This window comes from Stenella coeruleoalba (assembly GCF_951394435.1).
Source record: "Stenella coeruleoalba genome assembly, chromosome: 20".
Classification (NCBI taxonomy): domain Eukaryota; kingdom Metazoa; phylum Chordata; class Mammalia; order Artiodactyla; family Delphinidae; genus Stenella; species Stenella coeruleoalba.
Window position 1 is genome coordinate 12,213,294 of NC_137166.1, and position 20,203 is coordinate 12,233,496.

General features: G+C 49.1%; 1 protein-coding gene across 2 annotated transcripts; it reads left to right on the forward strand.

Annotated features, from left to right (window-relative positions):
* The first annotated feature begins 13,559 nt into the window (after window positions 1-13,559).
* LOC307178912 (carbohydrate sulfotransferase 6) lies at window positions 13,560-16,578 on the forward strand. 2 transcript variants are annotated; one of them, XM_079907577.1, is made up of 2 exons: window positions 13,560-14,013; window positions 14,836-16,578. In XM_079907577.1, exon 2 carries the CDS (start codon window positions 14,852-14,854, stop codon window positions 16,037-16,039), a length of 1,188 nt encoding a protein of 395 aa, XP_079763703.1. In that variant the 5' UTR covers window positions 13,560-14,013; window positions 14,836-14,851; the 3' UTR covers window positions 16,040-16,578. The 2 variants fall into 2 exon arrangements, with proteins under 2 accessions (XP_079763703.1, XP_079763702.1); XM_079907576.1 differs by lacking the exon at window positions 13,560-14,013 and having other exon boundaries at window positions 14,621-16,578.
* Window positions 16,579-20,203: the final 3,625 nt, after the last annotated feature.

A 20,203-nucleotide genomic window follows, 5' to 3' on the forward strand; every position in this document is an offset into this window, starting at 1 on the left:
GGTCAATTAGTGGGATGAGAGCTGACTCTGCGAGCGCCCTCTGACATCCTTGGCCAAGCCGGGCGCCCCCGGCAGCCCCCCGGGCCCACCTGTGCCCTCCTTCCCCGGGGCTCGCCCGCCCCCGCCGCTGGACGGCCGCCCCTCCCCCGAGGCGTGGCCCCTCCGCCCGAGGTGGGCAGGGTAGCCGGAGCCGGGGGCCAACCGGCTTTTTCCTTCCTTCCCTCCCGCTCCGGCTCCCGCCCGCCGGCTCCGGGACCGCAGCCACGTCTGAAAGCGCCTCATTGTGCGCGCTCCGCTCGGGCCGGCAGCGCAGAGCAGCGCCGCGGGCCTCCGGCGGCCGCCCAGGTAGCGCGGGGCGCGGGGCCGGGCACCCAGGGGGCTCCGGGGCAGGAGGGCCCGAGTCTGTTTCTTGTCCTTGCCCCGGGTCTGCTCCGCCAACATCGCATTCTTACGACACCTCTCTTTTTTCAGGGGGAATCCTGCCCTGTTTGCTGGTTCCCGCCGCCTTGGGTCTCCAGGTGCCTCCAATATCTTAGTATCCGCTTCTCAAGTCCATGCCTCCTGGAGCCCTCTCCCCGGTGTCACTGGGTACCCCTTCATAGCCTTGGGACCCTGCGGAACAAATCAGCCGCAGCGGACTCTCCCGGCGAGGAGACAGAGCGGCTGTGGAGAGGAGCTTGGAAAAGACGTCCAGGAGCCTTTGCTGAGACTGGGGCCAGAGGCGTCTGCCTCCCGCCGCGCCAGTCGGGCTGGGACGCCTCGCTTGGGGTACGTTGGTTCGTCCTCTCTCCGCTCGGGATGCCCACACCCTGCGCGGCCTGGGCCTAAGCCAGTGTGGCACAACTGGGAAGGCCCTGATCTTGCGGCCGGGTCGGCTGTGCGAGTTGGAGCTGAGGGTGGTGGTTGTGGTTTTATCAGAACGTGAAAAGAGCATCGCCGCCCCGAGTGCGGGTTGGAAAGTGTCTTCCTGGGGCTTCAGCTGCCCAGGAGATCACTGCTTGGGGATCCCTTGTCTCTTGAAATTTGAGTTTCAAAGGGTATGGCTTTAATCTAGAAAATTCTCCGAGGGCTTTTTCCAGGGAACTCTGGAGGAAAAGCAGCTCGGTGAGTGAATTTGGAACCAGATCCAGCTGAATGTGAGTCTGGCGGCCCCTGCTTCTCGCTGCTGGGTCTTGGGCAGCAATAGAGACCTCTCTCGGCCTCAGCATAGGTGCCCAGCAAATGTTAACTCTCTTTCCTCTTCCCTCTTGTACTGGAGGCATGAGGATGGGAAAACTGAGGCCTCAAGAGCAGAAAGGACTTGGCTGAGGTGAAGCCATGAGCGAGTGAGCCAAGTACCAGAGCATAAGAGCTTGCTGCTCAGGGAGCGTTGGCTATGCTAAGGGTTGGATTGTTCCATTTACTCCTCCCGGACCCGTGTGGTAGGCGCTGTTAGAGCCTCCTTTACAAAAGAGCCAACTGAAGCACAGAGAGGTTAGGAGTGACCTGTTCAAAGTCACGCACCTCACTGGTGGTAGAGCGAGATTTTAACCCAATCTGGCTTCAGGAGCCAGGCTTTTAGCCATTATTCACTGTCTTCTGTTTTGTATGTAATGCCCCTGCCTAGGCCTGCCACTTTCTGCGGCTAGGGTGCTAGGGTCACTTGGACCTGGTTAGGCTATTGTCCTTGAGCTTTGCTTATGAAAAGGCTTTCCCTTGGATTCACAGAATATAGTTGTGACCCAGGATTTGGGAGATTCCTGAACAAATACTTATAAGTGTACTATGTGCCAGACATTATTCTGAGTGCTTTATAAATATTAATTCATTTACTCTTCAAATCAAGCCCATGAGTTATGTTATATTATTTCCCCTATTTATAGATTTTTCTTAAAAAGGCACAGAGAGGTTAAGTCACTTGCCCAAGATCACACAGCAAGTGATCAAGTGGAGTTCACACTCTTAGCACCTGTGCTGCTCCTACGCCCTCTAATGAGATAGGGTCCCACTTCTAGTCTAGTAAGGGGAGTTAGGTACAGAAATGCATGAACAAGAGTATTCTGGGTGGTGATAGTAGCATTAACAATGATTTCCCCATATCACCTAATACTCAGTCCACATTAAAATTTCTCTGATTACCTCACAGATATCTTCTCGCACTGGGTTTGTTCGAATCAGAATCCAAACAAGGTCCACATGTTGTCTTTGGCTGTTTTGTGTTTTGAGTTGTTTTCTTCTAAAACAGTCCCTTCCTTTTTTCATTTTATGTCATTGACTTGTAAGAATGATTTACTTTTTAAAAATAAATGAATCAAAATAAGAGATTAAAAAATAAACCAGAGGACACTCCAGACTATCCCTGTATATATAAGAGAGCTCAGTCCACACCTGGGGGAACACAAAGGAATGTGCAAAACATGCACCCTCTACACCCATTCCCTGTGTGTGTTACTGCAGAGAAGAGGTGGGTGCCCCAGACTTTAGGGTACTTCAGCCATCAGGTGCTGTGATTTAGACCAACTTAGGTGCTGTGTAAGGTGTGCTTTGAGAATCCCCAAAGCTCAGAGCCAGGGAAAAGGGATTTATGCGTTGATATCTGCTCATCTGCTCTGAAATGCCCCCGGGGTGGCTCTGAGCCAAGGAGGCTTGAGGCTCCTTTCCCAGACTAATTTGATTTCATTTCCCAATAGATTCTTGCAGGCAGATCTGTTTTCTCCAGCAGCATCCGGGTGTGCAACTGTAGCCTCCCTGCCTCTGGCTGATGCCACACAGCTGCTCCTCGGGGCAGGCGCAGAGACGGCAGATGTGGCCAGGGCTTAGGGCCAGGCACGTCTCCTGCCACAGCCTGGCCCAGCCCACAGCCCTGAGGCTGAGTGTGGGCTGGGGGCCCTTGACCAGCCCCTCAGGTAGTTCCTTCCCATGCCCCTCTCCTCTGGCCACCTGGGTACTCAGGTCAGGTGGGAGATGGTTTGCAGGCACCTCTCTCCCTGCAATGAAAGCTGAAGCAGGCAAACTCCACCCATGCCTCCTTGAACCAGTGAAACAGAACTGATAATTTATGATTGACAAAGTAATAAAAGTCTCTTGGAGACCACCTGGAAAATGCAGCAAAGCAATAACGAGAAAAAAAATTACCTGTAATCTGGCCATAAAAAGATAGCCACTGATATTCAGCATGCATCCTTCTGGATTTCTTTCTATACATAGTCATGACTTTTGTTTTTTAATAACAGCTTTATTGAGATATAATTCACATAATTTAAAGTTCACCCTTTTAAAGTTTCCAATTCACTGGTTTACAGTAGATTCAGTGTTGTGCGTTAATCACCTCAAGGTTCATCCATGTTGTAGCACGTATCAGTATTCATTTTATTGCCAGATAATATTCAACTATATGGGTACACCCCATTTTGTTTATCCATTCGTCGATTGATGGACACGTAGGATGTTTCCACTTTGGGGCTATTATGATTAATGCTGCTGTGAAAGTTCATGAAGAAGTTTTTGTGTGGATATATGTTTTCAGTTCTCTTGGATTTATGGGATTGTAGAGTGGAATCACTGGATCACATGGTAGCTCTATGATTATCTGAGGGACTACCTGTTTTCCACAGCAACTGCATCATTTTACATTCCCACCAGCAGCATATGAGGGCTCCAGTTCTACCATGTTCTCAGTAACACTTGCTATTATTCGTCTTTTCTCTTATAGTCAACCTAGTGGATGGGTATCTCATTGTAGTTTTTTTTTTTTTTTTTTTTTTGCTGTACGTGGGCCTCTCACTGTTGTGGCCTCTCCCGTTGCAGAGCACAGGCTCCGGACGCGCAGGCTCAGCGGCCATGGCTCACGGGCCCAGCCGCTCCATGGCATGTGGGATCTTCCCGGACCGGGACACAAACCCGTGTCCCCTGCGTAGGCAGGCAGACTCTCAACCACTGCGCCACCAGGGAAGCCCATCCTTTCAGTTTCTTGATGGTGTTCTTTGATGTTCATGTATTTTTAACACAATTGGATGTTTTCTTGTGTTTTTTCCACTTGATATTATATAGTGAAGTGCTCTAAAGTTAGACAGTTGGGGTTCATATTCTGACTTTGCTGCTGTGTGGGTCCTTTAGGCAAGTTCATAAATCTTTCTAAGCCTCAGTTTCCTCTTCTGTAAAATAGGGATGAGCATCAGATGCACTTCATAGGGTTGTTGTGGGGTAATCCTGATTTCATAATCAGAAGATGGGTGGGAAAGGCTTGGCATATAGGAAGCCCTCAACAGGTAGTATTAACTGGTGTTCCATGTTTCCCACTCCACTGTAGACACCCATCTTTCTCCTCCTCTCTCTCCCCTTTTCTCCCTTACTGCTTTTCCCTTGTCTCTTGCTTTTCTTTTCTCTTTCCCTCTTTGTCTCTCCTCCTCTTTCTTGCCCTCCTTGTCAGCCTTCTCCGTAACAGATGCCTTGACCTCCACTAGAGCTGGTTTACCTACAGGGATAGCCCTTGACGCCTAGAGTCCACGCATCCCTCATCCGGAATCTCTTTTCTTTAGCCTTTGGGATTCCTGAACAGGGATGGCCTCCAGCTGATGCCAAAATGAGATAGATCTGAGCCAGGGATTTGTACCTAGTATTACCTTTCACTCCCTTAGATTCTGTGCCAGGGCTGGGAGACGCTGGTGACCAGAGGAGCTGCTGAGTCAAGGGCCGGCAGAGCAGAGCTACAAGTGAGTGCTGCCCGGAGAGCTGGATCCCTGGGCTCCCGCTCGGGCCCTGCTGTGGCAAAGCCTCCCCTGTCCTGTAGCTCAGTGTTCCCATCTGCACATCAGGTAGGACAATAGCACCTTCCTGTGTCTCTCAGGCCAAGAATTAGTCAGGGATGGTTAGAAGCTATTGAAACTTTAAGATGCTCAGCAGAAAGAAATACGGGACGAGTGGGGAGTTACTCCCTTTGGATTTGGATAACAGAGGACCTGATATCAATTCCGCAAATATTTATTTTTATTTTGTTTATTTATTTATTTATTTTTGGCTGCGTTGGGTCTTCGTTGCTGCGCATGAGCTTTCTCTAGTTGCGGGGAGCGGGGGCTACTCTTCCGCTGTGGTGCGCGGGCTTCTCATTGTGGTGGTTTCTCTTGTGGCGGAGCACAGGCTCTAGGTGTGCGGGCTCAGTAGTTGTGGCTTGTGGGCTGTAGAGCGCAGACTCAGCAGTTGTGACACACGGGCTTAGTTGCTCCAAGGCATGTGGGATCTTCCTGCACCAGGGCTCAAACCCATGTCCCCTGCGTTGGCAGGCGGATTCTTAACCATTGCGCCACCAGGGAAGCCCCAGCAAATACTTATTAATATCATCGACTCACTCACGCTTTGGGACAATCCCTGACATGACACTTAACTATCTTATCAGATTCTTTTTTTTTTTTTTTTTTTCTGGTACGCAGGCCTCTCACTGTTGTGGCCTCTCCCGTTGTGGAGCACAAGCTCCGGATGCGCAGGCTCAGTGGCCATGGCTCACGGGCCCAGCCGCTCCATGGCATGTGGGATCTTCCCGGACCGGGACACAAACCCGTGTCCCCTGCATCAGCAGGCGGACTCTCAACCACCGCTCCACCAGGGAAGCCCCGTCAGGCAGGATTCTTAACTTTTTTTTTTTAAAGCAATCCAGTGATTTTAGTGTTAGGTTGTTTTTTGTTTGGAAAAAATAAGAGGTTACTTCACAGTCTCTGCTTCCTGAAATGTGGCATCAGGCTTAAATAGCTGGGTCATTTTTTTTTAATTTTTTTTTTTATTTTTGTGGCTACGGTGGGTCTTCATTGCTGCACACAGGCTTTCTCTAGTTGTGGTGAGCAGGGGCTACTCTTCGTTGCGGTGCGCGGGCTTCTCATTGTGGTGGCTTCTCTTGTTGCGGAGCACAGGCTCTAGGCACGTGGGCTTCAGTAGTTGTGGCGCATGGGTTCAGTTGCTCCGGCATGTGGGATCTTCCCGGACCAGGGCTCGAACCCATGTCCCCTGCATTGGCAGGCGGATTCTTAACCACCGCGCCACCAGGGAAGCCCCTGGATCATTTTTTTTTTAATTGATCCCATTCTTTGAAAGCCTTATAGTTTGTAGGCACTGAATTTATGACTATACAGCCAGTGTTTCTGAAAGGACAGGAATTAAAAAGCTGCAGTGACCTCCTACCAGTGCAGGACCAGTTCCATATTCTCCCATGTGCCAATGGGCAACGTGTCTTAGTGGCCTGAATACACAGGATCCCAGCTCTCTACTATGGGAGACCTAATCTTGCTGGTCTTGGATACAAAACAAGGTCTCCAGGCCTTTTGATAAAATTAATTAGCATTTCTCTCTGCCTTATCTTGTTAATTGAGATTTTACAGGCTATCATATTGGCCATTATTATAGAAAGCAGGACAGAGCGCTTTTCCTTCCTCTCAGTCCCTTTTCCTTCCCTCCAAATTACTGTATTTACAGAAACAATATGCTTTAGTAAGCAGGACACTTTCCTCTTTTTTTTTTTTGGCTGCATGACTTGTGGAATCTTAGTTCCATGACCAGGGGTTGAACCCGGAAGCCGGGCCCTCGGTAATGAAAGCAACCCAGTCCTAACCACTGGACCACCAGGGAAGTCCCGACACTTTCCTCTTCACATACTTCTTACTGAACCAAATCTGTTTCACGTTCCTTGAGGCAGGTATTGTTTTTCTAATTAAAATTTTACACAGATGATGTTCTATGTATAGTGAGGGCGAGGGAATAAAAGAGGTTTGGGGAAATTCAAGAAGCAGTTCTGGGTAGATTGTATAGAATAGGGCAAGTACAAGTTGAAAATACTCGGCTGTGGCCCTGTCAGCAGTGTCTAGCTGTGTGAGATCCAGGAAAGCATGTATCACTAGGTTTTGCTTTCTTTAACAGAAAATCTGCAATGAATGGGACTGGGTTCAATGGGATGATTTCTTTCTTTTCTTTTTCTTGAGACACTGTACGTACAGCCTGTTTGGCCTTCCTTCAGACCCTTGAACATGAAATGTTTTTTCTCAGAGCCTTTAGAGATGCTGCTTCATCTGACTACTCCCAAACCCTTCTCTCTGCCCGTTCCTCACACAGCCCTTCCCATGGTTAATCCCTACTCATGCATCAGCAAGTACTTCCTAAGGAAAGATTTCCCTACTCGCCCTTAGCTATGGGCTCCCATAGCACTGTCCTTCCCCTCCATTACACTTATTATGCTTGTGGTTAAATGATCACTTGTTTCATGGTGACCTTCTCAGCTAGAAATTAAGCTGAAGGCAGTGGCCACATGTCGATATTTAGTTTCATACTTTGCACATAATAGTCATGTGATAAATGTTTACAGAATGAAGTAGTATATGTAAATACACTAAAGAATTTCATATAAAATTTCAGGACATTTACAGATTTTCCAGTATCTATATACTTTACTTTTTCTTTTAGGTCCTATATTTTTTTTTTCTTTTTTTTTTAAATTTTGGCCATGCCGGGTCTTGGTTACATCACGTGGGCTCTTAGTTGCAGCATGCAGACTCTTGGTCGCAGCATGCATGCAGGATCTAGTTCCCCAACCAGGGATCGAACCTGGGCCCCTTGCATTGGGAGCACAGAGTCTGACCCACTGGACCACCAGGGAAGTCCCGTAGGTCCCATATACTTTAAAATTATTTATTTATTTATTTATTTTTATTAAAGTACAGTTGATTTACAATGTTTCAGGTATACAGCAAAGTGATTCAATTATATATATATTCAGTTATATATATATACAGTAGGTTATTACAAGATATTTCCCGTGCTATACAGTAGGTCCTTGTTATTTATCTATTTTATATATAGTAGTGTGTAGCTGTTAATCCCAAATTCCTAATTTATCCCCCCCCTTCCCCCTGGTAACTGTAAGTTTATTTTCTATGTCTGTGAGTCTATTTCTGTTTTGTAAATAAGTTCATTTGTATCATTTTTTTAGATTCCACATATAAGTGATATCATATGGTATTTGTCTTTCTCTGTCTGACTTACTTAGTATGATAATCTCTAGGCCCATCCATGTTGCTGCAAATAGCATTATTTTATTCTTTTTTATAGCTGGGTAATAGTCCATTGCATATATGTACCACATCTTCTGTATCCATTCATCTGTTGATGAGCATTTAGGTTGCTTCCATGTCTTGGCTAATGTAAATTATGCTGCTGTGAACACTGGGGTGGATGTATCTTTTTGAATTAGAGTTGTTGTCTTTTCGGATATATGCTCAGGAGTGAGACTGCTGGATCATATGGTAGCTCTATATTTAGTTTTTTGAGAAACCTCCATACTGTTCTCCATAGTGGCTGCACCAATTTACATTCCCACCAACAGTGTAGAAGCTTCCGAAAAGGAGAAAACTCCACACTCTCTCCAGCATTTATTATTTGTAGACTTTTTGATGATGGCCATTTTGACTGGTGTAAGGTGATACCTCACTGTAGTTTTGAGCTGCATTTCTCTAATAGTTAGTAACGTTGAGCATCTTTTCACGTGCCTGTTGGCAATCTGTATGTCTTCTTTGGAGAAATGTCTATTTTAGGTCTTCTGCCCATTTTTTGATTGGGTTGTTTTTTGTTTTTTTTTGATATTGAGCTGTTTATACATTTTGGAAATTAATCCCTTGTCAATTGCATTGTTTGCAAATATTTTCTCCCATTCTGTAGGTTGTCTTTTCGTTTGTTTTTTTTTTTAACATCTTTATTGGAGTATAATTGCTTTACAATGGTGTGTTAGTTTCTGCTTTAAAACAAAGTGAATAAGCTATACATATACATATATCCCCATATCTCCTCCCTCTTGCGTCTCCCTCCTGTCTTTTTGTTTTATGATTTCCTTTGCTGAGCAAAAGCTTTTAAATTCAATTAGGTCCCATTTGTTTGTTTTTGCTTTTGCTTGCAATACTCTAGGAGACAGATAAAAAAAAATTGCTGCAATTTACATCAGAGTGTTCTGCATATGTTTTTTTCTAGGAGTTTTTTTTTTATAATTTATTTTTTGGCTGCATTGGGTCTTTGTTGCTGCGCACAGGCTTTCTCTAGTTGCAGCGGGCAGGGGCTACTCTCCGTTGTGGTGGGCAGGCTTCTCATTGCAATGGCTTTCTTGTGGTGGAGCACGGGCTCTGGGCACGCAGGCTTCAGTAGTTGTGGCTCGTGGGCTCCAGAGTGCAGGCTCAGTAGTTGTGGCGCACGGACTTAGTTGCTCCGCGGCATGTGGGATCTTCCCGAACCAGGTATCAAACCCGTGTCCCCTGCATTGGCAGGAGGATTCTTAACCACTGTGCCACCAGGGAAGTCCTTTTCTAGGAGTTTTATAGTATTCAGTGTGACATTTAGGTCTTTAATCCATTTTGAGTTTATTTTTGTATATGGTGTTAGAGGTTTCTTAACTTTTTATTGAAATATACATGCAGAAAAGAGCACAGTTCACATAAAAGTGACTTTTCCCAAGTTGAACATGCTCATGTACTTAGTACCTCCATCAAGAAACAGGGCATAACCAGCCCCTAGAAGCTCTCTCTGCCCATGCTCCCTTACAGTTCTACCCTCAACCCATCCCACCAAGGGGATCCACTATCTAATCAGAACTCTTGGTTGTAAGTGACAGAAACTCAACTCATGCTGGCTTAAGCAAAAATGGAGTATTTTCCCCAACTGAAAAGTACATGGGTGAATCTTGGCACTGCTGGATCTGGTGCCGTCAGCTTGCTCATGGGCTCCCAGTCTTTCTTTTCTCTGCTCATTTCTCTCCTATATTGGCTTTATACCCAGGCAATTTCCCTCTTCCCTTCAGATCTGCAAAAATCCTGGGATTAGACTTGGGGCTGATGTCCGTTCCTAAGCCAGTCGCTGTGGCAGGGAGATAGTGTGTGGAATATACAGATGAACCAGACTTGAGACACAGGACTCCCTAAGAACCAGGGGGTGGTGGGTCAGCCCTACCCAAACCACACGTGCTTTATGTGGGTGAGGGGTGGTTCCTCAAAGAAAAATCTAGAGGCTGTTACCAAAAGAAGGGGAAATAGGTTCTGAATGAACACAGACAGCCCTGTCCAATGCACCTGTGCAGTACCGAGCCCACACTAGGTACCTGAGAACAGATGCTCCCTTGCAAAAACCCACCATCCCAACCCTCAAGTTGCTCACAGGCAAGAAGGAGAGGCAAAGTGTCACACAGGGCAGAACGGTGTGTGCCTGGAGAGAGGCAGGGATGAGGTGTCTTCAGAGATGCTGAGATGACTTCTGGTGGGACTCAGGGCTGGGTACTCACAGTGGAGGGGTAGGAGAGCATGGAGCTTGCTGGAGGAACAGTAGTGATTCCAGATTATCTGAAATATAAGATGCTTGCTGGGAATAATGGGAAGTGAAGTTGGATAGCTGAAGGTTGCTGAGTAGGAGAATGGCATGATCAAATGTGGGGACTTCCCTGGTGGTCCAGTGGTTAAGACCCCACGCTTCCACTGCAAGGGGCATGGGTTCGATCCTGGGTTGGGGAACTAACTGCATGCCAAGCGGCTGGCTGAAAAAAAAAAAAAAAAAGGGATTTATTGTGAAATATCTTTTCTCAGCTATTTCACTCCCCTCCCAGGGGAAGCTAATATGGTCACTGTCTTGTATAAACTTCCAGGGTTACCTAATGCTTATTCAAGCTCTGTGTATTATTTTGACAAAAGTAAATTTTAAAAATGCTTTATGACAAAAAATTTTCAGTGACTTGAGATAGACAACTGTAAGGTGGTCCTGGTTATCAGGGTAGGAAGAGGAATTTTATATTCCTTCAGTGGCCTCTTGCACTTTACTCCTACCCGTCTCCCTTGAAATATATAATTAATTTAAACATCATCATCATCACCGTCAAAGACTTTGCGGAAATTGGAGACAGGGCTGCCTCTGAGGTGGGCTTGGGGGGAGACAAAGGGGACAGAGAACATCACTTCCTGTTGACTGAATGGCCCTTTGCTCTCTGATGTGGGGCTGTATCTGCCGGAGGATGGGGCCCCTTTTCTAATTTTGACAAATAAAACCTGAGCCCACGACTCCCTCGCCTGTACCTTTCAAATTTTATGCCTCCTCTTTGTATCACCTTTTCCAAAAATTAGACATATAATTAATATAGACCCACAAAAAATTAAAAAGAAAAGAATTCATATCAGAGGCAGATGGCCCTTCCAGGATGGGGGACTTCATTGAGCAAAGGCTTAGGAGAGGGGCCACCCAGAGTCCCACGCCTGGGGGTCTGGCACTTGGATTTAAACCCCTGCCCTGCCCATTACCAGCTGTATATTCATGTCTCTGAGCCCCACTACCTCAATTAAAACAGACAGGGATAGTTTCTACCTCCTAGGGATTTGGGGAGAAGAAAATTCAATCATGAAGATGAAGTACCCATCACAGTGCCTGCCTGACATGTTCTTTGTAACTTGAACCCTGGGGCAGTTGGTGGGTGCGCTGAATATAAGGCACGTTCTCAGAAAACTCCCAGCTGAGACCTGGACTTCTCTGGACACTCTGCGTGGGTAGTATGTTTCCATCCCTTTTCTAGTTCTTGAGTTCCAATCACAGGATCAGATAACAGTTCCCGTATTGTGTGAGTCACTTAAGAAGACCCCTGGCATCCCTGGAGTGCATGTAACAAGCACCTTGGCCTGGGATCAAGATCCTCCTTACCCAGGGGAGGGCAGGGCTGGCTTGGGCAGCTGTGTTTGGGCCCAGGAATCAGGGTCCTGTGTTCTGCAGGGATCTCCCAGGGATGGGAGAGGCCAGCAGTCTATGACAGAAAGTGCCAGGAACTTAGAAGTCCTGGGTTGGGGTCCCAGCTTCCCTGCTGTCTCTCCAAGCCTTGGGCCCTTTGTCTAAAAAACTGAGATCATGATGCCCACCTCAGGGGCCGTTGAGTTAAATCACCTAGCACTTGAGGTAATTTATATCAACAAATATGTGTTCGAGTTTCCTCCCTCTCCTGCACCCTGTTCTCAGGAAGCACACCCTCGAGGAGAGGAGGTGACGTGTGCAGAGCAGGTGGGTGGCTGCTGTCCTCGTCTTCAATGTGATCCAGGAGTGGGCGAGGTATCCAGGAGGCAGTTCTGGACTCAGCAGGTGACAGAGCTGTTGGGCATCCTCCACCCAATCCTGCAGCCTCCTGATAAGGGGAAGAGGTAGATATGGGCTCTGCTCATAGTTTAGATGCCAGCTTCCCTCAGTGGTGAGGTGGACAGTGAAGGTGGCTTGGTGGGGAGCAAAAGGAAAGAGGAAAGAAACTTCCAGGTCCTTTCCTTCCAGCTTGGCTCATCCTTGAGATCATTGCAGGAGCAGCAGTGCAAAGAAGAGAAAACTCTGGGGCCTCGGGGTGTGGGGGCTGGGCTCAGTGTTCCTTTCACTCTGTAGGACACTCTGAGGGACACTTTTTCTAATTTTTATTTATTGTAACATCTTTATTAGAGTATAATTGCTTTACAATGGCGTGTCAGTTTCTGCTTTATAACAAAGTGAATCAGTTATACATATATCCCCGTATCTCTTCCCTCTTGTGTCTCCCTCACACCCTCCCTATCCCACCCCTCTAGGTGGTCACAAACCACCTAGCTGATTCCCTGTGCTATGCGGCTGCTTCCCACTAGCTATCTGTTTTACGTTTGGTAGTGTATATATGTCCGTGCCACTCTCTCACTTCATCCCAGCTTACCTTCCCCCTCCCCGTGTCCTCAAGTCCATTCTCTCATCTGCGTCTTTATTCCTGTCCTGCCCCTAGGTTCTTCTGACCATTTTCTTTTTTTTAGATTCCATATATATGTGTTAGCATATGGTATTTGTTTTTCTCTTTCTGACTTATTTCACTCTGTATGACAGTCTCTAGGTCCTTCCACCTCACTACAAATAACTCAGTTTCGTTCCACACTTTCTTTTTAAATTAATTTTTATTGGAGTATAGTTGGTTTACAATGTTGTGTTAGTTTCTGCTGTACAGCAAAGTGAATCAGTTATACGTATACATATATCCACTCTTTTTTAGATTCGATTTCCATATAGGTCACTACAGAATATTGAGTAGAGTTCCCTGTGCTATACAGTAGGTCCTTGTTAGTTATCTACTTTTTTTTTTTTTTTTTTTTTGCGGTACGCGGGCCTCTCACTGTCGTGGTCTCTCCCGTTGTGGAGCACAGGCTCCAGACTCGCAGGCTCAGCGGCCATGGCTCACGGGCCTAGCCGCTCCGCGGCATGTGGGATCTTCCCGGACCAGAGCACGAACCCGTGTCCCCTGCATTGGCAGGCGGACTCTCAACCACTGCGCCACCAGGGAAGCCCTAGTTATCTACTTTATATATAGTGTGTATACGTCAATCCCAATCTCCCAGTTTATCCCTCCCCCCCCCCCGGGAGGGTGACATTCTTAAGATCCACTGAAGGACTCAGGGGTGGTTGGGGGCTACAGGGGGCCTGGGAGAAGCTGGGATTCCAAGCGTAGGTGACCTCAGGGGTCTTATCTGGGTGGGGACTTCCCATGGTTCCTCCTCTCCAGACACAGCTGAACGCTACAACAGTAACACGGGGCGTGTATGGCACTTTACCAAGCCCTTTCCTCGTATGTCTTTGTAGCAGCATCTCTCACAAGAACCCTAAGGTCAAATGTTATCATCCCCGTTTTACAGAGGAAGATATTGAGTCTTGGAGTAGTTAAGTCATTTGCCCCAGGGTTCACAGCTTCTGAGTGGCATCAGAGGAACTCAAACCCAGCAGGAGAGACGGTTATTTCACTCCCATCTGGAAAAATGTATCCAGCTGCCTGCTGGTCTGGGCCCAGCTCCAGCCAGGGGCAGGACAGCTACACTCCCACCCGTGGGGAACTTTCTGTCAGTCTGGGAAGGCAGAGCCCTCCCAGTGTGCAGGGCCATCTCCTCCTGTGGGACTCTGACCCAGCTTCCCTCCTGCTTTCCCAGGCCCTGAAAAACCTCCAGGCATCTCCCATGGATCTGTGACCGAGGTGGGCAGCTCTCCCAGCAGCCCTGGACAGCAGTGAGTAACCTCAGCATGGAAAGGGGTCTGACTCTGCCCTCATCTCTCCCTTTCTCTGTCTCCATCCTACCTCTCCCTTAACTCGTTTCTTCTGCAAAATTACACGAATCCAGAAGGATATCCTCCCTTGGGAATCCTGCAGCACTTCACTCTCCATGGGTGAGAGCAACAGTTGCTGTTCTTTGTCTATATGTTTATTTTTAATAACAAAAGTTGTATCTGCTTGTTTAAAAAGTCAATGCAGAAGCACACTACGTAGAAAGTCCAAGTTTTCAGTTATGAGAAATGCCCCGCCCCTCCATGCTCATCCCAATACTCCAGAACCAGAATTAATCCCCTTTTTACAGAGGGATAAACTGAGTCACAGAGAGATGAAGCGTTTGGTCCAAGATCATAGGCTAGGAAGTGGCGGAGCCAGGGAGGGTTCTGCCAAATCACCCATCAAGCTATTTAGCTAAACTACCTACAACTTTTCCCCTAAAAGGAATTTTAAGTGAAAAGCAGGAATTCTGTTTTAAATATATTTCCCCCTCTGGATAGAAAGAAAAGGGGGCGTGGGGAGAGAAAGAGAGAAAAGGGAAAAAACACTGCCCCATAGTATTGTGCAACTGGCCTTTAGCTCTGTAAAGGCTGGATCATGGCTCATGTCTTAAAGTCACATTCCCGGAAGGGCGCCCAACTGAGACGGCCGTGGCCTTGGGAGGCCTCCACAGGTGGGGTGGTCAAGTCCCGGGGCTGCTCCCTGGCAGCACCAGACAGGAGTTGGGGTGTGGGATGGGTGAGCGGGTCGCGGTCCCTGACGGCTGCACTCTCCCTCCGCAGGCCCCCGGCCGGCGGCATGTGGCTGCGGCGCATCTCCAGCACCGCGGTGACCGCGCTCCTGCTGGCGCAGACTGGCCTCCTGCTCTTCCTAGTCTCCCGGCCCAGGCCGCCGTCCCCGGTGGGTGGCGAGGAGAGGGTGCACGTGCTAGTGCTGTCCTCGTGGCGCTCGGGCTCGTCCTTCGTGGGCCAGCTCTTCAGCCAGCACCCCAATGTCTTCTATCTGATGGAGCCTGCGTGGCACGTGTGGGCCGCTTTGTCGCAGGGCAGCGCGGTGGCGCTACACATGGCGGTGCGCGATCTGGTGCGCTCCGTCTTCCTGTGCGACATGGATGTGTTCGACGCCTACCTGCCGTGGCGGCGCAACCTGTCGGACCTCTTCCAGTGGGCGGAGAGCCGCGCGCTGTGCTCGCCGCCCGCCTGCAGCGCCTTCCCGCGCGGCGCCATCAGCAGCGAGGCAGTGTGCAAGCCGCTGTGCGCGCGACGGCCCTTCGGCCTGGCCCAGGAGGCCTGCCGCACCTACAGCCACGTGGTGCTCAAGGAGGTGCGCTTCTTCAACCTGCAGGTGCTCTACCCGCTGCTCAGCGACCCGGCGCTCAACCTGCGCATCGTGCACCTGGTGCGCGACCCGCGGGCTGTGCTGCGCTCGCGCGAGCAGACGGCCAAGGCACTGGCCCGTGACAACGGCATCGTGTTGGGCACCAACGGCAAGTGGGTGGAGGCCGACCCGGACCTGCGTGTGGTGCGCGAGGTGTGCCGCAGCCACGTGCGCATCGCCGAGGCCGCCATGCGCAAGCCACCGCCCTCCCTGCGCGGCCGCTACCGCCTGGTGCGCTTCGAGGACCTGGCACGGGCGCCTCTGCCCGAGATCCGCGCGCTCTACGCCTTCGCAGGCCTGAGCCTCACGCCACAGCTCGAGGCCTGGATCCACAACATCACCCACGGGGTCGGGCCAGGCGCCCGCCGTGAGGCCTTCAAGACTACGTCCAGGGATGCGCTCAACGTCTCGCAGGCCTGGCGCCACACGCTGCCCTTTGCCAAGATCCGCCGCGTGCAGGAGCTGTGTGCGGGTGCACTGCAGCTGCTGGGCTACCGGCCAGTGTTCTCTGAGGACGAGCAGCGCGACCTCGCCCTGGACCTCATGCTGCCGCGCGGCCCGAGCAGCTTTAGCTGGGCATCGTCCACTGCCGAGCACTCCGGGCCGTAGCAGAGGCCCCCAGCTGTGGCTGGCGGTTGCCAGGAGACTCACGCGTGGTGGGGAAGGAGCTGGGGCGCACGAGGCCGGGAGTTTGGGAGGTCCCCCACGTAGTAGGAAAGGACCGGGTCCGCAGACTATGTTTCTTTCTCCCCACTTCTTGTTTTTCCTTTGAATCCTCTTTAGGAGCTAGATTCCCGCCACACTCTTCATGGAAAGCAGACTCGTGCCCCCACTTCCTCTGGGCGCAGGGAATAAGTTCAGATGACTTGGCTCCTACTGCAGCACTTTCTTTCCCCTTAAGTCTCTGTTGGGATGCCTCATCCTGCAGCTGAGAAGGCTGTCCCGGCCCTGCCTGGGAGTGGAGGGACGCTGTGGTGAGCTGGTCCCTGAAGTCGGTACATCTCCCCCTATAACACCCCGTGCCTCTGGCACCACACACCACCAAAGCCAGTGCTTTTATATTCACCTGTATCTTCAGTAAGAAATCAGCCAAGGTGCCTCTATCTTGTGGGCTCCCCTTAGTCTCTCTCTACCCCAATCTCCTGGGAGCCCACATGCCCCCATCACCTGCCCAGGGAAGGTGAACTTTGATTTGTCCAGACAGGAAAGATCCTACCCCCAGAAATAAACATAATTCACCTGTATGATACAGATTAGAGTTTACAGCCTGTAAAGTTTGACAAGCAAAAGCGAAGGGACTTGTCCAAGGCCACACGATAAGAAGGAGGATGAAGGGAGGAGGGGGGGTTTGCTCCGGGCCCGCAGTGGGGAGGAGAGGGTGAGTCAGGCTTGCAGAGGCCTGTCTCCTGGACGAAGAAGGGTCAGGTGTTCCCATCTTATTTGCTCAAGGGATCAGCCAGCAGCCATGGCTAGGGCCACAACTGCGAGGTGAGATGTGGGAAGTGGTGAGCTCTGGGTCCAGGGTGCAGAATCTAGGGAGCCTCCTAGATAAGCCTGGAGGGAGGCAGTGAGGGGGAAAAGTGGAGAGAGAGAAGGCAGGGCAGGCCAGGGCAGCAAGCCAGGCAGAGCGTGTGGCAGAGCAAAAGGTTGGCAGCAAGATCAGTGCCTGGAGGGCAAGTCACGGGGTGAATGTAACTAGATAAAGCTTGCCAGGAGCTTGGAAGAAAAAAGGCCCTGGAGTGGTTGTCTTCCTGTGGTCCTTATGTGCCAGGCCCTGGAGAAGAGCAAAGTACAATTCCTAGCTGTGAGCCACAACACCTGGCTCTAGTGGCAAAGCGTCTTATTAAATGGATGCTGGATTTAAAAAAAGGGGGGGTGGGTAGGGGGATGCCGGATGTGTAGAGGGCTAGTCCTGAGCTCAGGAAATGAAAGCCAGCCATGCTTTAAAAATGTTTAAAAGAAAGGGGGAAAAAAGGTCACAGCACCTCTAGGAAGGACAGAGAAGCAGATTTGAGTCCACACGAATAGAATACCCCAAATCACACTGGGATACAGAGTTGGTCTGGGTACTGACAGTTGCCACCAGAACTCCTGTGCCCATTACCTCTGGAAGTGAGGGAGCTGCCCTCATCATTGCCATCAGTCACCGGAAGGGATCCTGGAGGTCTGGCTTCTGATTCTCAGCCTGGGTGTGGCCTTGGATTGGTGGGACCTGGATGGTAGACCCACATCCTCGCTGCAAAGCAGCAGGTCGAGGGCAATCTGGCACTTTTCATTTCTTTTCTTGCAGGGAGCAGAGGTATACTGACCTTGAAGCTGAAGCTTCAGGATGCCTCAGTTGGGGATCCGTCAAGCTGTAGAAACTTCAGGCCCCATAAAGCCCCCATCTGCCCCTGCTCACAGTAGCATGGAGAAGGTATTTAAAACCCAGAATTTATTAATGGAGACTTTGGCTTAGAAAAACTAAGGTCACATAGCTTAATATATGGGCTGGAACTCAAACTCATATCTTTGACTTCAATACTTATGGTTCTAACAAGGAAACTGAACTGGGGATGCAGCGGAGGACTCCATCACAGGCTTGGAAAGCCAGATCATTACCCAGAGACGTGTGTCTCTGGGTCAGGGAGTGGTCCTGGCATTTTGTTTGTTTCCAGTTTTATTGAGAAAGAATTAACATACATCACTGTATAAGTTTAAGGTGTACAACATGATGGTTTGATTTACATGTATTGTGAAATGATTACAACACTAGGTTTAGTTAACATCAGTCATCTCATTTAGATACAATAAAAAGAAAAGAAAAACAGAATTAAAAAATTTTTAGGGCTTCCCTGGTGGCACAGTGGTTGAGAGTCCGCCTGCCGTTGCAGGGGACGCGGGTTCGTGCCCTGGTCCGGGAGGATCCCACGTGCCGCGGAGCGGCTGGGCCTGTAAGCCATGGCCACTGAGCCTACACATCCGGAACCTGTGCTCTGCAACGGGAGAGGCCACAACAGTGAGAGGCCCGCGTCCGGCAAAAAAAAAAAAAAAATTAAGTTTATAACTGTTATAAGAGATGAAGATTTAATACCTCCATCTCACCTCATCTTCTCTCCAAACTTTTATTATACTTTTAATTATATAATTGACCTACAGTACTGCATTAGTTCCAGGTGCACAACATAGTTACTTGATGTTTCTATATGTTACAAAATGATCACCACCATCCTGGCATTTGTCTGCAGACATCTCAAGGACCAGAATGATGAATGGTGGGCAGTTGGCTGGGACAGTGGGGCCACTGGGGATAAAAGCAGCCTGCTGGCCCTGCCTGGAAGGAACGCATTGTTAAGTGGAGGAGTCGGCTAGGAAGTCTCCAGCAATGTGGTATGTTCAGGCAAAGAAGGTTGAGCAAGAGGTTCATGGAGCCAGAGGTTAAGAACAGGGAGACACTGATCCCTAGTGGGGTTCAGGAAGGCATTTGGGGTGGGGCTTAGAGCCCAGCCTGATAGTAGCATCCCACAAGTTTCATTTGCCCCTGCTTGGGTCACCGATGACACAATTAACGGCCTCTGTTATGTGACTCATCCGTTCTCACCTGTCTCCCAAGGTTCCATGATAGCGATGACTGGCTCTTGGATGTGGCTCCCTGCACATGGGGCCCTCTGCGCAAGCCTCTGCATGAGCTACAGGGCGCAGCAGGTTCCGAGCAAGCCTCTAGGTGAACCCACATCAGGTTTCAGGACAAAGATAGGCAGTGCCAGTCCAGTGTTTCAATGAGTCAGTCCAGGGCTAAGCCCTGGGGACATAGTCACAGCCCTTGCTCTTGTGGGGAGTGCAGATGTTAAATAAATAGTCCTACAGATAAATATGCATAAGTGTCACTTGTGCTCTAAGAATAAATAAGAATGGGTAGAGGGTGACCTACTTTAGTATGGAGAGTCAGGAAAACACTTTCGAAAAGGAAACCTTTGGTTTGAATAGATAGGGACTTCCCTGGTGGTCCAGTGGGTAAGACTCCGTGCTCCCAATGCAGGGTGTCCGGATTCAATCCCTGGTTGGGTAACTAGATCCCACATGCATACCGTAACTAAGAAGTCCGCATGCCACAATTAAAGATCCTGTGTGCCACAACTAAGACCCGGCACAGCCTAAATAAATAAATAAATAATTTTAAAAATAGGTAGGAGTTAATTGAGCATAGGATGAAGAGGCAGAGAGAGACTGAGGGATTGGTCTCTTTGGAATCAAGGTTCCTTGGCAAAATAAAAGAATCAGTCCTGGGAATCGAAGCTCATGGGATGGGAGAGGCCCCAGGACGTGACTGAGTTTGTGTGTCTATGGTAAACAGTACTAGAAGTAGAACTGATGGATCAAAGGGCATCCATGTTTTAAATATGGAATTGCCAAATGGAGTACTGACTTACGTTCTCTGGAATGGTGTCAGGAAGGCCCTTGTCACCCTTTTCTATTGACCCCCTCCCCATCATCTGTACAGGGTAAATCATTTTCATTTTTACCTACCTGATGGAATATTATGCAGCAGTAAAATGAAATGAACTATCAAACCATGAAAAGACATTCAGGAGGGAACCTGACTGAAAGAAGCCAGTCTGAAGAAGCTACATTTAGTATGATTCCAACTATATGACATTCTGGAAAAGGCAAAGCTATTCAGACAGTAAAAAGATTAGTGGTTGTGAGAAATGGAACATTTCCTGCCATATCAGTAAACAAAGGATGTCACAACCACCAGCGATTGCAACAGAGCTGGTAAGCCCTGAGGGAACT